The sequence below is a fragment of the Paramormyrops kingsleyae genome, chromosome 19, assembly GCF_048594095.1.
Source record: "Paramormyrops kingsleyae isolate MSU_618 chromosome 19, PKINGS_0.4, whole genome shotgun sequence".
Lineage (NCBI taxonomy): Eukaryota > Metazoa > Chordata > Actinopteri > Osteoglossiformes > Mormyridae > Paramormyrops > Paramormyrops kingsleyae.
The window spans coordinates 17000342-17017519 of record NC_132815.1 but is presented as its reverse complement, the minus strand read 5'-3'; the positions used below and the strand labels follow the sequence as shown (position 1 = coordinate 17017519).

Genomic DNA, 17178 nt, shown 5'->3' with positions numbered 1-17178 from the left:
TCAGAAAACAGGAGTGTCGCGCATCTGCATTCCTGAGGCATGAGCTGCACATACCTGCCGATACCTTTGCAGTAATTATGCCGCTAAAGCTTCACCTCTTGCTGGGCCTGCAGAATGAATGGCGCATTATTGCCGTATAACCTCACAAAACGGCCGGGGAAGCCCTTCCCTGCGCGTTACGTTTGGCATCAGCATGCACGTGGGGTGCATTAAGGTTACAGTATTCCCATAGCAGCAGACTCCATATGTCTGGAGCAGACAGATAGACATTGCTTAGATATTCATGGATAGCATATGTCCTATTTTTCATCATCCATCCCGGTCAACGTTACGGGGTGGGGGTGGGGTCGCTGCAACTTCCCATAAAAAATATATATATAAAAGTCTGAAATTGGCAAAGAGTGTAATGGGCATCTTTAAGTATGAAATTAATAATGCTTCAAATTAAAATTGAATTGAAGCTCAGAATGCCCCAGGTTCTGATGACTGATGTGTAATGTTAATGTAATTTTATTTTTATTTTATTTTTATGTGTCATATTTCCTTATTACAATAGTACATTCTCTCGCACAAAAGACATTTCACATTCTAACCTATTGATAGCTTTGAGAACCTGCTGCATTTTAGGTGTGTAAGATATTGTGAAAATTTTTGCAGACCATACATAGATTTAGTGTCTTGTAATTTCAGTAGTACTAGTGTTTGTTTGCTCAAGAACCAGCTATATTCAAACTATACACTGTAATATTTGTCTCTAGGGTGAAGATATGTGCTTTGTGAACAGTACAATGAATGGATCAAAAGCCAGCTAGTTTCTGTGAACCCAACGCTCACCTAACCCTCTGATAGAGGATTTTATTTTATTTCAGACAATTATCTCAAAATGTCATTATTTCCAGTTAAGAGAAGAATTTTACCAACACAACAAAACACATTAAATATGAACAAATTCACTAATTAAAAAAATAGAGAATTTTACAATGCAAAAACCTGCTGATACCTTTAGAGTAATTATGCCGCTATGAACTATTTGTTCTATTCTTGGTATTAATAAAACTTTAAAAGAAGGGAATGGATCTTATTCTCAGAAACATTCTGGCAAATGTTTAAACTGCCACTTGTCAAAAAATGCAATGTTTTTCTGCTTGGAATTCGGATTTTGTCGTGGTGGTTTGAACACCTTAATTTCCTTCCACTATCTGGAATATTGAAATTGGCCTCATGATTAGCACTGTGTTCAGCCTGTGGAATTTGCACCTACCCTGGCCTGAATATAGATGTATAATGAAGTGATGCCCTTAATGTCGATGGGTATGCATTACATGCACCGAGACAGAAACCCAAGACTACTGTCCATGCAGCAGAAAAGCATTTATTGCGACAAATAAAATAAATCAACTAATACATATGTATGCATTTTGAACTATAAAACCATTTATGGCTTAACTGTATGTATTGTGGTATTTCAAGTTCAGCTCCCAATATATTTGCATGAAAACGGTTTCATATAAAATTTTTAGCCAGATGTACATTATATTATTAAAATATCACATATATTAAGCAAAAGTTCACAAAGTAAACAGGCTGCAAACCAGAATGGAGACGATGTCATTTATTGGAATCAGTTCATTTAGTACCGATGATTAATCTAAACGTGTTTCTTGATTGTTTTCCGTGAAGGATGCAAGAGTGACAGCGACAGAGACCGCATGTGAAGTGCGACCTTTAGACAGCTAATTTTGCCCTTATTATTGTTAGCATGTATTGTAGCAGTAACAGTCTTCTATATAATCAAGTTTACACAAAAAAATCAGATTTCAACTGCAGACTTCATGGAAAGTCATAATTTCACCCATAAATCCAAGCAGTCCGGGAGATTCGAGGCTTGAAAAGCCTAGTCAGAGATTATCACGTGCAGTCAGTTACCAGATTGTTTAACCTACTGCTTATTTTAGTGGGTTCCATTAGGTTCTCACATAGTTAACTTATGAAGGTGTTGTGTGGCTCTGTGGTTGTGATCAGAAATCACTGTTTCAAACCCTGCGGAGGGCAGAGTTATGCCTCTATTGGGCCCTTAACCTTCAATTGCCCCAGGGACAGTCTGATCCCGCTCTCTCAAAAACATGTATGTTGCTTTGCATAAAGTGTCTGCTAAATCAATTAAATGTAAATGTAAGAAGCGACTGGCAGAACAGCACAGCATAGTCCCATCCTGGCCTTTGAAGCCTCCTATAATCTGCCAGCACAGTAAAGATAGTAAACGTCATTTTGCGTGGATACTCTATAGTACATGCAGGCAGTCTCTCGAAGCTTCCTGCTCGTGTGCATATCAAATAAGTGGAAGAATCTGTATTCTGCATACAACATGTTTGTGTGCGAGCTGGTGAACAGGTGTCCGGGTGCCCGCTTGCCGCAGAGACGGCCGCGGCAGTTTGCAGTGTCGCTACAGTGTGCCGCCGGTCTTTGGTCTCCTCAGTTAGCGCCGTCGGATGGGGACAGCAGGGGTCGCTGGACAATGACGGCGTTGCTCAGGTCGGCCTCCTGCAAGCTCAGGTCTGGCTGCCTCAGCTCGCGGAAGGGAAGTGACGTCGTGAGGATGAAGGGCGAGCCGGAGCTCTCTGACTGCTGCACGAAATCCCGCACATCGCTGATCCTGGAAGGCCACACGTACAGCAGCTACCTCAACAGTCATACTCTAGTTACATACATTACAGTAACTACATCATAATGACTATTTAACATAAATTCTATACTTCACACAGGGGCATGGGAGAGTTTTTGATATAGGGGCCACACAGTTTCAAAATTTAATGCAAAGGTCTATTTATTGGGAGGGATAAATGAATTGGGGGAGGTACATGTCCTTCCCAGTTCCCCTTAGTTCCTATGCCCAAGACATCATTCATCCTTTCATCCATCCATCCATCCATCCACTATAACACTATAACAGCTTGCTGACTTGGTGAGACACAAGTTAATCTGCAGGCCCTGCATATTAGACAGCTAAAGTGAATAACTAGCTCAGTTCTAAGGGAAAACTCCCAGCCTTTGCAAACTGAACCTCACTTCCTTCCCTCTGGTCGCAGGTTTACAGTCCTAAGGTAAGGAAATGACTCAAAAGCAGGTTTGTTCCAGCAACCATCGCACAAATAAGTAAGTTACAGTTACAGTACACCACTGTTTTTGATTGTGTTTGAGCTATATTTATTATGTTACTTATTATGTAGTTGTTATCTTAAGTTGCCTGTGCTGTAAGATGAATGATGTGTGGTAAGTGTCTGTCTGTAATGTGTGTCTATGGATGAGGACTGCAAACCAAATCTACCTGCAGGCACAGATAATGTAGGCCTGTCACTATCGATTATATCAAAGCTTGAGCTTGTTAATCTTTTTTTTTTTATTATTATTTTGTCCTTTTTTTGACACTTTGTGGTTCTGTTGTTTTGTAGTTCACCCCAGTATGTTCTCCGTCTTCCATAAAGCCCTTTTTGTCTTGGAGCTGCAAGTGGATCATCACCTTTTTCCAGCAGTAAAGCCACCACGCATGGTGAACATGTGAAATCAACACTGTACCGAATATTTACAAGGTAATAAAACTGTTACATACATGTTAATGCGTGTGCAGATTTGTCTTATTGAAAATCTCACGCCAGCTAGCTGACCACAGTTGGCAACCCTGTGTCATGTAAGACAGGGGCTAACCTTCATTTTAGCAGTGATTATTTTGACATACATGAAGCGTAGAAAGTAAATTAAGCGAAACAAGTCAACGTGATGACAAAGACAGGCTAGGCAACTCCGCCACGCTAAACAGCACACATCTACAGTTAAAATTGCGTTATTCCCACATTCTCCGAATGTCGTCTTTTAAGATATACTTGCATTGCAGTCGTTCTGTGGTGATATTTAAGTTATGCTTTGCAATACTTACAGATGACTGCATTTTGATTCACTTTTAATGTGAATGAAATTACTTTGTACTGCATCATATGCTATGCACGTCTTCCTTCCGCCACAATGCAGAGTAATCGAGAAGGAAAATTTTAATCAATGCTTTTTAGTAATTGACTTTAATTGCATAATTGTGACAGCTCTAAAATAAAGTAACTTGAACTTGATAATTTATAGACAAAAACAGCAAGCAATTTTGTCATAAAACAATAATTCAATGCATATATAATTAGAATGTATTATAATGATTTTTGTATACTTTATATCCATCCACCCGTCTTCTTTAACTGCTTATCCTATTCATGGTTGTGTGGGGGGGGGGGGGGGGGTTGCATTTGCTACAGGTGCAAGGCAGGGAACGACCCAGGATAGGACACCAACCCATTGCTGGGCACACTCACACACCATTCACACACTCACACACCATTCACACACACTCACACACCATTCACACACACTCACACACCATTCACACACACATGCACACCTATTGGCAGTTCCATAACTGGAGTACCCAGTGGAAGCCCACATAGACCCAGGCAGAACATGTAAACTCCACACACATGGAGCCATGGCAGAGATGCAAACCCAGGTCCCAGAGGTGTGAGACTACTGTTACTTAATATGTAAATGGTTTTTAATATAGTTAGAATAAGGTTTTAAATCCTACCCAATTTGTGAAACAATGCAATTTTAAGTGCCACTGAAGTACCATTCATTTCTCATATGGGTGGCATCTACAGTGCGCTCTCATGTAATCTGACTCCACTTCCCTCACCTGTGAGAAAGGTTGAACTTCTGTACCAGTCGTCTCCCATCTGCCAGCCAGATCTGAAGGCTGGTGACTGGCTGTGTGTCATTCAAGGACACTGACGGCACAGTGGGGGTGCTGTCCTCTTTGTGTATTGACGGAGACCTGGCTATTATCCTGGGTGCCACGCTGCATGAATGAAAGATGTTGAACAAATTATCAAGACCTTATATGGGTTTTAAACATGGTATGCATGAGGCTTTGTGGCGGTAATGCCATCCCAACAGCTCACCTAGGGGCTTAACAGAAAAATGTGACTCGACTCGGAAATTAAATTCCAAGCATTCTGCTTTTGTTTTCGGCTACTTACATGAGAATACAAGGGGAGGGGAGACTTTGATGATCTCAGTACTGTTTATACAGTAACTGGTTTGGTTCACGTCATGATACTGATTGATTCCTGTATGGCGATTAGTCACAATACTGGTTTGGAGCCAATGGTATCCCTATGTGACAAGTCCAAGCCAACAGGCAAACAGGGATACAAGACACAGTGATGACTTAATCTAATTAATGACTAATTTAGTATGGGACAAATTTGAGCAGAGACTAAATGTCAGCGTCATCATTAGTTGGCTAGGCCATTACCTCAGAATCCAAATGTGTGGAAATGTTATAAAAGACTCAGTGCTAAATGTTTAGGGGCGTACATATCACTGACATAAGTCAGAGAGACAGCTGAGAATTGATTTGACCCTGTTTAATTTGAGTAAACGCGGACATCCGTCTCAGAACAAAATAAGGGCTTTTGGAGACACCTAGTGGTCAAGCACAGTAAAGGCAAAACAATTTTAAAACTAGGATTCCGGAGCAGAACACAATACTAGGCCCCACCTGCCCAGTCGGTAGCCTCGGCCAGTGAAGGGGTGGAAACTCTTCTTCCTCGGCACATACATCTCTTCCTTCAAGTCTTCTACATTCACTTCCAGTTCTTCTTCCTCCGCTGAGTTTTCCAGCTCTGGTGGCAGCTCCCTTTATGTGAAGGAGACATTAGCATTTGGCTGTACACTATATAAACAAAAAAATTGAGACACCTGGCCATTACACCTACAGGAACTTTTATGACACCCCATTCTAAATCTATATGCATTAATATGGCGGGGGTCCTTGCTTTGCAGCTGTAACAGTTGCCACTCTTTGGGGAAGGCTTTCCGCAAGTTTAGGGAGTGTGTCTGTGGGGATTTTTGCCTGCTGATCCAGGACAGCATTTCTGAGGTCAGGCACTAATGTAGGACATGAAGGCATGAAGCATAGAATTGTCCAAAATTTCTTGGCATGCCGAAGGATTCCTTCACTGGAAAAGAAATTTCACAAACTGACAGTACTATGGTACTATGACAGTACCACTCTTGAATTTACTGAATTGTGAGATGTGTCCCAGTACTTTTGTCCATATAATGTATGTTGAGTTGTATACAGACAGAGACACATACACATTTAATACGGGACACATTTGAACAGAGGCTAAATGTGAGCATCATTATATATTTGTAAGTTTGAGGCCTATCTAAATGATATCTAATCTATTAGATATCAAAAGAATCTAATCTTTAGATTACTAATCCTCCTCTCCGTCTATCTTTCCATCCATCCTTCTTCCCATCCATCCATCCTTTTTCCATATCTGCTTGTCCACTGATGGGTTGCGATGAGCTTGGAGCCAATCACAGGAATCATAGGTCACAATCAAAATGTAGGGCAATGTAAAGACACCCGTTCATCTAAATTGCACATATTTGGACCAGGGACGGAATGGAGGTCCACAATGCTACTCAATGCTGGGCCCCTTTTCCATGATTTGCCCCCTATTTTACATGATTGGCCTCAGCACCACACTATTCCACTGGGAATAGTGTGGTGCTGAGGTATCACCCACTGCTGGACTCATCCCTGAGGTGGTTTGTTGTATGGTGGGAGTCAAAACATGCTGTAATCAGCACATACTCCTTGCCTTCCTATCCATATTTTCCATTTTTCCTTTGTACTATGATGGGAGCATAGGGTCACTAAAATTGTATGAACCATCACTAGCCAGGATCCACAAGGCAAGAAATTAAACAAAACCAACTTCACGTGAAAGTGGCCTCCATTGACCCACCCTCGTTTAATAGCCTCCAGGAACTGCTGATTTTCATCCTCAGAGTAACTGCGAAGGTCCTCGTCGTTCACGGTGAATCCGTTCTTCCACAACCTGACCACGATCTCAACCTGAAGCAGAGAGACGGCTGGGGCTTCAGACATGCTGGAATGCTGGTTTCCCAAACTGCACGCCTGTACTTTCACTGCTAATACCTACAAAGTGGAAACCTGATACCTTATTTTCCCCTGTCGAGACATTGCCAATCTTCTCCACCTCATCAAGCAGGTCCTCCACGGAGAAACTCCGCCTCATAGGTAAATCCTTGTCACTGTTGACAGCATCATCAACCCTGAACAAAATGGACTTAGAGTTCATGTCCTCCTCATGCAATATTTTAAAACTAGTTTCTGTTATTAATTTCAAAGAGTGTGCCTTGACGTCTCTCTTTGGGTGGTTACATTGACTGCTCTATCTTGATGCTAATGAAGCGTTTATTAACGTCCAATTAAGCTCTGCTGTCATCAGGGGTGCAGTAGGGGCATGGATACCCTGGCAGATTCAGGGGGCCCGGCACTTTACAGGGGCCACAGTAGGGGCATGGATACCCTGGCAGATTCAGGGGGCCCAGCATTTTACAGGGGCCACAGTAAGGGCATGGATACCCTGGCAGATTCAGGGGGCCCGGCACTTTACAGGGGCCACAGTAGGGGCATGGATACCCTGGCAGATTCAGGGGGTCCGGCACTTTACAGGGGCCACAGTAGGGGCATGGATACCCTGGCAGATTCAGGGGGCCCGGCACTTTACAGGGGCCACAGTAGGGGCATGGATACCCTGGCAGATTCAGGGTGCGCGGCACTTTACAGGGGCCACAGTAAGGGCATGGATACCCTGGCAGATTCAGGGGGCCCAGCACTTTAAAGGGGCCACAGTAAGGGCATGGATACCCTGGCAGATTCAGGGGGCCCAGCACTTTACAGGGGCCACAGTAGGGGCATGGATACCCTGGCAGATTCAGGGCGCGCAGCACTTTACAGGGGCCACAGTAGGGGCATGGATACCCTGGCAGATTCAGGGGGCCCGGCACTTTACAGGGGCCACAGTAGGGGCATGGATACCCTGGCAGATTCAGGGGGCCCGGCACTTTACAGGGGCCACAGTAGGGGCATGGATACCCTGGCAGATTCAGGGGGCCCGGCACTTTACAGGGGCCACAGTAGGGGCATGGATACCCTGGCAGATTCAGGGGGCCCGGCACTTTACAGGGGCCACAGTAGGGGCATGGATACCCTGGCAGATTCAGGGGGCCCGGCACTTTACAGGGGCCACAGTAGGGGCATGGATACCCTGGCAGATTCAGGGGGCCCGGCACTTTACAGGGGCCACAGTAGGGGCATGGATACCCTGGCAGATTCAGGGGGCCCGGCACTTTACAGGGGCCACAGTAGGGGCATGGATACCCTGGCAGATTCAGGGCGCGCGGCACTTTACAGGGGCCACAGTAGGGGCATGGATACCCTGGCAGATTCAGGGGACCCGGCACTTTACAGGGGCCACAGTAGGGGCATGTATACCCTGGCAGATTCAGGGGGCCCAGCATTTTACAGGGGCCACAGTAAGGGCATGGATACCCTGGCAGATTCAGGGGGCCCAGCACTTTACAAGGATCCTTGCAGTTGGAGCTTCAGGTCCAGTAACTACAAATCCAGACCAAGATTTTGTTTCTACCAACCAGTTGAGTTCTCTGTGACTCTTTATGCCCAATACTGGGTCCTGGAGTAGAAAAACGGAAGATAGGGGAAAAGTGTGGGAGTGGTGTGAATTCCTAGTTGTATCCATCTATTATGTAAAGATAGAGACACCATGCACGCCTTGATGAGCAGGAAACAGCCCAAAACTCACCAATCCTCATCCTTCCCGGATTCTCTAGATTCAGTATCTTTCATTGTGTTAACACTTATCCATCTAAAAAGAAAATGTGACTTCGTTTTAATATTTTTACAATAACATGAAACTCATGAGTTTCACACTATAACAGCAATTTAGCGTTTTATAATACAAATGTAAACAACGTCCTAGATCTTTGTGGGTCATCTTATCAATTAGAATAACGGTTTAACTGGAAAAACTCTACAACAATCTACACCAGTATACATTTCCTGGTTTTGGAAGCAGGAGAGCAAGTTGAGGATAACAGATATCAGAAAACAGGAGGATAAAATACATCAGCATTGTAAAATCATGGAATCTGCTGCCGGGATAGGGACTGGGACGCCTGTTCACACGGTTGAAGAATCACGGACATTATTTTAGAAGATGCGCTTTTTTCAGCAAGAGGCACCTCATCGGTTATTAAAGATAACAAGCACAAAATTAATGGTTAATTCGTAAAAAATAAATAAATAAATAAAAATATTTTTAAAAATCAGGTTTATACGGATGTGTCATATTTTACATTGCATTCTTCATAAAGCCTCTATGTCTAATATAAAGTAAACTCAGCTAAATATAAAAGGCGCTGACGCAGGAATAAGCCATATCCATTTTTAGCGTTTATGTAGGTTTGCTGTCAAATAGGTTAAAGCGCATTTAATAGGCTACTGGAAATCATCCAAAATTAATTCAGAAGCGTTTCATTTATATGTCATATTTAAAAAACGTTGATTTATATCCCGTAACTGTAAATCAACAAAAAAGCAACTTATATTCCATAATAATAAATACCCAAATGTAAAATACAAAAACATGTGAAAATAACGTTAAAATTACACGGCAACATAAACTAGAAAAATCAACAAGCACGACCGTAAATTGTGAACGGTTAAAAACGGAAAAAAGAAAATACATCGCATCTCCAGGCAGCAGGAGGCTACACGCAATGAGTGCGTCAAAATTACATAATAAGGGAGCAAAACGCAAGAGCTCCCAGACCACCTTCAGCCATCAGCTGAATGTTACGGAACACATTTCAAGCATTTTAGTTTTATTATTATTTGCAAAATCAGAAAGGTGAGCGCTTACTGGCTTTTGTCTCCTAGTCCGTTATGCAGAAGGGGATGTCGCCTGTCAAGTTTCTGCCGATGACGTTCCTCCCGCCCCTCGCTGACGTCACGCCGCCTGCGCTCCAAGCTCTCCAGTACGTCCAGTTCTGCTTCAATGCGGTCTTTAGGTACACTGAATTACCTCAGCGTTCATGTAATAAATCAGATTAGAAATATATATATTTTTTGACGAAACATTGCATTTCTTAAACCAGTGATCTTGTATCCATGTGGAAAACTGCATTTTGTAATTAGATTTGGAGATTAGTAATTAAATATTGAACTAAACTAAAATTAACCAGTACTTATTTTACAGTTGATGCATTTACATCATAGACAAATTTCAGCATTATAATTTAACTTATACTGTAATATAAGCCTATATTCCACATGCCTCTGTAGTTAACAATGTGGTCTGACACCTATAGGATTGTGGGTTGCATTCCTATCCCCAGCTGTGAGTGTGTTGAGGTAGGGTTCTACAGTCCAAAAACGTGGTCACGTGGACTGATGACCCTAAGTTATCTTTAGAGTGTGACTGTGATGGGCTGGCATCACATGCAGAGTGATCACTGCCCCATGCCCTAGGGTGCCCTGGAGAGGACCCCGGTCCACCATGACCCAGTCATGCACCATGACCCAGTGCGGGATAAGCAATTATGAAAGATGATACATTATTGTGAATTCCCTTTGTGATTGATCTGCGGTTCCTGATAGTTCTTTGACTACAGAATAGCACAAAATAGCTGCATAACCACACAAGTTAAACTTTATAGCCCATTTTGCTTAAACACAACAAATTACATTGATCCAGAACAAAATGAACATTGATGGGGGTCATTGTAATATTTTGATGAAGAGACATATGAGAGGGAGCTTAGCTGCATAATGAAGAAGAGGAGGGAGCAGTAGGGAAAACAGCTAACTTACAACATTGACTGAGTATAACCACCGGCACATAGGAGGCGTCCACAACCACCCTGCTGATGCTTTTGCTTGCGGTGTGGTACTCTCATCCTTTTCAGCTTCTTACCCATGTCAGACTGGGATAGGTGGACAAAGCCCATTTAGACATGTTTACATCCCCATGGGTGGCTGTAGTGCCTGGCGTGGGCCTCATCTGTTATGCTTTAGCACTGGCTAACGGCTAACTCCCCTTTCCTGTGATGAGCCAAGAAGAGAAGATAACCATGACGTAACAGAGTGTTTCTCAGCTGGTGGGTCATGGGACCATTTTCAGTGGGATGTGGACTGTGAGGTTTCAAAAACAAATGCTTTTACGGTTGCCCCATTATGGCATAATGACCGAAGAAGAATGTGGGTTCGAAGCCAGATGAAAAATACTGAAGTAGCATGTTATATACGGCAGACAGACAGACAGATAGATAGATAGATGAAAGATCTATTCAAATCAGACATCATAATGACTAATTTCCTGCTAAACAAGTGCAAAATACAAGAGACCATAAACAAGGGACAGCTGATAACAGTAGGTCAGTGGTCCGGCAAGCTACTTGGAGATTTTTCTGGGAAAGATGGGTCTTAACGCAGTTCTTGATCTAGCTGTCTTCCTTTGACAACATTCATTTGACTCACTACACTCCTGTCTTTCTGTATATCACAGAAATTCAGATTTATTGCATGTAGCTATGACAACAAGACTGGATCCTCAGTTGAAATGAAACAAGTCTACATCAGTTTGCTGTAGCCATCTGGCAAAGATATGATTAACACACACACAAAGGTTTGTCTTTGTGGGGACTCTCCATTCATTTCTATGGGGAAAACTCTAACCCCAACATAATGACCTTAACCCCTACCCAGCCCTAACCCTAACCATAAATAACCAAACAAAAAATGAGACTTTTGGGACTTTTAGCTTTTTGATTGCATTCACAGATCTTTGTGGGGACCTGAAAGATGGTCCCCACAACGTCAAAAAGCAGGTGTTTTATTACATTGTGGGGGCCATTTGGTCTCTAACATAAACCTAATGCACACACAAACACAGACACACATACATGTATACAAAAGTATCCATAATACACTGCAGTTTGGAACAGTTACCAGAAAATTTTACGTAATAACATTTAAGTGTTTGCTCTGGTCTGTACAAACAGTACTAATATTCATTGGTTCATATAATGTATACATAAATAATAAATGTCGGCAATATCTGGATATTTTCATAGAGCAACCAATTTATCAAAGCTATTAGTTTTGGTACCTACATGGATTAGATACTATCCTAGGTATACCAATATGCACATTTAACAATTCCATCTGGTGATTTAGGCCTAATTTTAAAGTTAATTTTTGGCGCTTTTAAAGTCAAAGTTTTACAGTTAAACTCCAGAGGAAAACGTTATATGTTAAATCATTCCATCATTTCGCAGGGATATCTCCGATCACTCATTCTGGAGTGAGAAGGCTCGCCGTGTTCTAGCGCAGAACAGCACGTCGTCTCTACTTTGGGTTATTCTGCTGGTTATTAGGGCGGTTCGGCTTGCGATTCAGCTCTGAAGCCGGTCGGCTGAGGCAAAGCGGAAGTGCTGCACAAAAGAGTTTGGCCTGCTGACGGCGGGAGGAGGAGGAGGAGGGGGAGCGAGAGAAAGAGAAATGGCGCCTCGGCACTGCGCTCACTGAGACAGCGCCGGGCGGAGAGACCGAATCAGCTAGAGTCGAGCCACAGGGGGGAAGGAGCCGAAAAAACACCATGGTGAACACCCGAAAGAGCTCGCAACATGAGCCGCCCAGCCCCTTCATCTCGTCTAGGACCAGGTCGTCCGTCAAGAACAACCCGAACCCGGAGGAGCAGCACCATGTAAGGAGCCGGGTTCGCTCTTATTTATTTTATTTTTAAACCCCCCCCCCCCCCCCCTTCCTCCGCCAGCCAGCGAGCGGCGGCGAAGTGTCCTCGTCTGGCCTTCCACCGACTCTTTTGTTAGGGTCCGCCGGTGGTGTCTGGGGAGCGCCGGGCGGCGCGCTGGGGCTCGCGGGCGGAACGGGCGGCCTCTGTCACCCGGCACACACACAGGTCCACAAACACAAAAGAACTTAAGTTGCCTTTGGTCGACTTTGTTTTGGTCTCGTTTCCCTTGACAGTGTGACATTCTGGGAAGAGGCGCCGCTCCGCGCCGCGCTCGTCTCTCCTTGTCCCTCCTGTTTTTTTAAGCCCCCTTTGTGCGAACCGGGGTTTGCGGGCTGGGCCGGCTCGCGAGCTGGGCTCCGGCGTCTCGCCGGCTGGGGAGCCAACTGCCTAAGAGCCGCTTCTTGCCTCTCTTCCTTCATGACGCCCATGTCCACGCCGGTGTCCCCCGGCCCTGCATATCGGCGGGTTCGGTCCACCCGGGCGAACCGTCTATCTTTTTGTTTGTTCCGTTTCTTGTTGTTTTTTGTTCAAATAAAGGGAAGCAGTGGCCGAGGTGGGGGGAAGGGAAGCCAGCGGAGCCGGGGGACCCCCCTGCTGGCTGCAATCGGACATTGTCTGTAGCCTAGCTAGCCGGCTAATTCCGCTCCCAAACTTCAAATCGGCTGCTAAAACTTTTAATTCTTTATTTAATTTTTCGGCTGCGAAACCAAAGCCCGACCGTGTCGCCTTACCAAGGCCGACTACGCGACCCCCGAGCGCCGCGCCCGAGTCTCCCTCGACGGCCAGTTTAATGTCATAAGATTTGCTGAGAAATACAAAGAAAGGAAGAGCGGCTAACGGCTATGCTAGACGGCTAACTAGGCTCCATACAAAGTCTTATTCCTGCACTCACGGCACCCCTCGAAATTAGTCAGTATTTTCTTAAGTTTTTTTTTTTTTTTAGTTAACCGACGTTCAGCACAGAGATTCATCTGTTTCTAGGTAATTTTTGAAGGTCTGTAAATTTTGTTTGTGTGTGTCAGTATGCAGTATACATCCCCACACATTTGTGCACATATATATTATAGTATGGTTTCATTGAGATACTTGCTTATTTATCGTAGGTCACGAACATTTATTGTGCTATGGTCTACCACAGGATCTGGGGAATAATCGAAGTTTGTGAACAAGGTCTCAGTTTCAGACAAAGAGCTCCTGCCTGCTGTGAGGTCTTATCAGCTTGGGGTGGGAGGGGGTGAAGCCTGTAGCACTTGTTGGATAGTGGTATGTTTGGGCTTTGACTTGTGTTGAGTCATTCATGACTTCGTGTTGGATCCTCTTGATTAAAGCAAGTTTACATAAACAAGGCTTGAGTACAATGTTTTGAAGTTGGAATGTAATTTCTCACTGTATTCCCACAAGCCCAGCATTGCCTTTTACCTGATTCTAGATTCTTAAGGTTAGCTTAGTCAGGGTAAGTTCTGCTTGTAACAAGGCTAGGGCCTGTTAGGCTGACAAGCAAGTTATAGGCAGAGGTGGCAGAGAATAATGTGACTATGTATTACTGGGTGTCTTTTCCACATGTCGGAATTAGCTTGAGAGGTATCAGCACTGATACTGTCAAATTGCTTTCTCTTCTGCTCCTCCAGCCAGCAGGTGGCACAAATGCTTCAGTGGTTTAAATAGTTCACTTATATGAACTTAAGGCATGATGGATAGACTCCTAGAGTATGTGTGGTTCGGTGGGTAGCACTATTGCCTCACATTTCCAGGGTCAGGGGTTTGAATTCCACCTCAGCTCTGTCTTTGGAGTCAGCATGTCCCCCCCAGTGTTATACTGGTTTCTTCTAGGTACTCTGGTTTCCTCCCACGGTCCACAGACATTCAATCAGGCTAATCGGTGTCTCTAAATTGCCTGTAGAGTATGAATGTTTGCAATTGTGTGCCCTGTGATGAATTGGCATTCCATCAAGGATGTCCTTAACCTTTGGCCCTGTGCTCTTCAGGCAGGTGGTGTAGTTGTGTCAATCTTATTATTGTCCAGTCATTACTACCCTTATTACTAGGTTTGTATGGTGCTTATATGATTCATGTGAAAGAGTACAGCCGTTTTAAGCTCATTTTCTCAGTAATTATGTGTTGAGTCTATGATATTTCTGACAGTGTGATTCAAGTAGATGAAACCTGGTGTGTCCAACAGAGAGATCCAGGCAGCAATGTCAGCTGCAGCAGCGTCCGCCTTTCGCCCCCTTCCAAACGGGCCCGCAGACACACCACCCCCAGCTCCAGTGATACCTCTCCTGTTCCTCAGGCCAAAGGTCAGAGAGTCTCATGGAACATCCCACCCCAACGTACCAGGTGAGAGCCCTCCATACCCATGTGCAAGACTGTTCCCAAAAGTTCATGTAGAAGTCTGTCTGTGGTATAACATTGAATGAATAGTGGCGTTTGTTCACAAGACAGTCAAGAATGCGCTATATGGCAAAAAGTATGTGGACATCAACTTGTCCAAAATCCAATTCGAAAATCAGGGATATTAATATGAAGTTGGTCCACCCTTCATTGCTATAATAGTATCTTTTTTGTTAAGGCTTTTCTGGAATTAGGCCAGCTAGAATGTGTGATGTTAATATCTACATTGCATGTCATGCCTGTGCAGTTGTCACATAAGGACCTTGATCGTCAGTTGGGTTGAGATTGAACCTGGGCAGTACCGAATTTTCTTTTACTGTCTGGACTTTATACTGTGGTAAAACATTTTGCTCTGTCAGAGGAAGGAAAACTTGACAAACTTTGCAGTTTTAATGATTTTTTCCTTTACAAGATTTTTACAAGATGTTTAAAAATCAGTATAAAGTTTTGCTGCTGCTTTTCCATGAGCTCTTCAGGGTGCTACCTGATCCAATTGTAATCATTTTTGTGCTTGCTGCCGGTCTCACTCATAGACATTGTAATGCATTTGTGAGAAATGTAGCATAAATGAGTGAGGAAAAGCAAATAAGTATGGTCACCAAGAGGCATTCACCTTCTGCTGTATGGAAATATTTTGGAATTAAGAGGCAATATTGAGCCAAAGCAAGAGCATGGGTGTGTGTCGGAGAGTCTATCAAATAAGTTCTGTTTGCTTATAGTTTATTTTAGGTCATTTTTGCTTTATAAATATTGCAGTATTCATTGCAAAAAAATTACATTGCAATATTTTTCCAGTTTTGTGCACAACTGTTGGAATGTTGCTGGTTGCATTTACAGCCATTTAGGTTGAGTTTTGATGCTGGCTGATCAGGTCCCTTTTTGTGAGTTTGTGTGGCCGACCACTTCGCAACAGAGTTTATTCCCAGATGTTTTTGTTTCACGATTACTGCCCTTGCAGTTGACCTAGGGAGAAATGTGGCAAACTGGCTTGTTGGAAAGAAGTGAAGTTAAATATCACTAACCTCTTCCATATGACTGGTCATTCTATTACCAGTGTTTATGGAAACTGCATGGCTGTGTGTTTAATCTATATCAGCAGTGGGTGTGGCTTAATTAGCCAGTTCCTGTTCCTCTAATATGGGTGTCCACATACTTTTGACTATTAGTGTATGCTTTTCATGAGATGTATTTGTGTATAATAGGTATGTATCAAGAATTTTACATATATATAATATGAGCTTCAGAGTCATTTTTTAAAGCGGGCTTGAATTCTGTTTTACTGATTATGCAAATCTTTTTTTTTAGGCTTTCTGTAGCTCTGCAGAATGGACACGGGAACATCTGTGAGTGTTCATCTCACTTTGGGTCAACCTTTCACCGGACTGTCTTTTCAAGCATTTCACCCAAAATATGACTTTACCTACATAAAAGGCATCATTACTTACTGTGGGAATTTAGTTCACTTTTAGCAAAGCTTCTAATTGTCCTATACATGCAGAGCGAAGTTGGTACTGAGTTTTTACTAGTCTGTTGCATCTTGAATACCTTCACTGTACCGGCAGTCACAGTGCTTGCATATCAATCCACCGTGACCTTATGTGGGAGTGCTTAGGTCCTAAGTTAGCAGGAATTCAGTCATTGTAAATGAACAGCGTTGCCTGTTGTTTTGCTTTTGTGGTAGGGCTGTGAGTTATCTGCCTTGTCTGTGGCATAGTTTTTTTTCCCCCTAATTGTTGAGTTTAGCACTTTTAAATGTACTGTTATATAATATATAGTGCAGATTTTTTTGAACCATTTTATTACTTCTTCCCCTGAGAAGAACTGCAGATTGAGTAGAGTATGTAATTTTTTTGTCTTGTGCTGTTGCATTGAAAAGGTGGCATTGTTAAATCACATTACAGTGAAAAATCAAAGAAACTCAATACCATGAATCACGAGTTGAGATGAAATTAGAACTTACTCGGTAGATTGCACCACGTGTTCTGTGAAAGGAAGTGTGAGTTTTTGGCATTGTGGTTTTTGTTGTGGTTTT

At 43.3% G+C, this 17178-nt stretch overlaps 2 protein-coding genes across 4 annotated transcripts in view; one reads left to right on the top strand and one right to left on the bottom strand.

The window, feature by feature from the left end:
* Positions 1 to 1352: 1352 nt before the first annotated feature.
* On the bottom strand, positions 1353 to 9999 carry ubxn2a (UBX domain protein 2A). 2 transcript variants are annotated; one of them, XM_023799359.2, is made up of 7 exons: positions 9864 to 9999; positions 8745 to 8807; positions 7077 to 7191; positions 6861 to 6970; positions 5597 to 5734; positions 4730 to 4891; positions 1353 to 2653 (listed from the first exon to the last, which is right to left on the bottom strand). In XM_023799359.2, exons 2-7 carry the CDS (start codon positions 8786 to 8788, stop codon positions 2473 to 2475), a joined length of 750 nt encoding a protein of 249 aa, XP_023655127.1. In that variant the 5' UTR covers positions 8789 to 8807; positions 9864 to 9999; the 3' UTR covers positions 1353 to 2472. The 2 variants fall into 2 exon arrangements, with proteins under 2 accessions (XP_023655127.1, XP_023655136.1); XM_023799368.2 differs by having other exon boundaries at positions 7077 to 7170.
* Positions 10000 to 12379: 2380 nt separating this feature from the next.
* Positions 12380 to 17178, top strand: part of atad2b (ATPase family AAA domain containing 2B) — a 60838-nt gene continuing 56039 nt past the window's right edge. The window contains exons 1-3 of one of the 2 annotated variants that reach the window (XM_023799239.2): positions 12380 to 12707; positions 14935 to 15092; positions 16452 to 16489. In XM_023799239.2, the coding sequence (XP_023655007.1) occupies positions 12600 to 12707; positions 14935 to 15092; positions 16452 to 16489 (304 nt within the window). In that variant the 5' untranslated portion in view covers positions 12380 to 12599. The remainder of the gene's footprint in view (positions 12708 to 14934; positions 15093 to 16451; positions 16490 to 17178) is intronic. The other variant, XM_023799248.2, reaches the window with a different exon arrangement.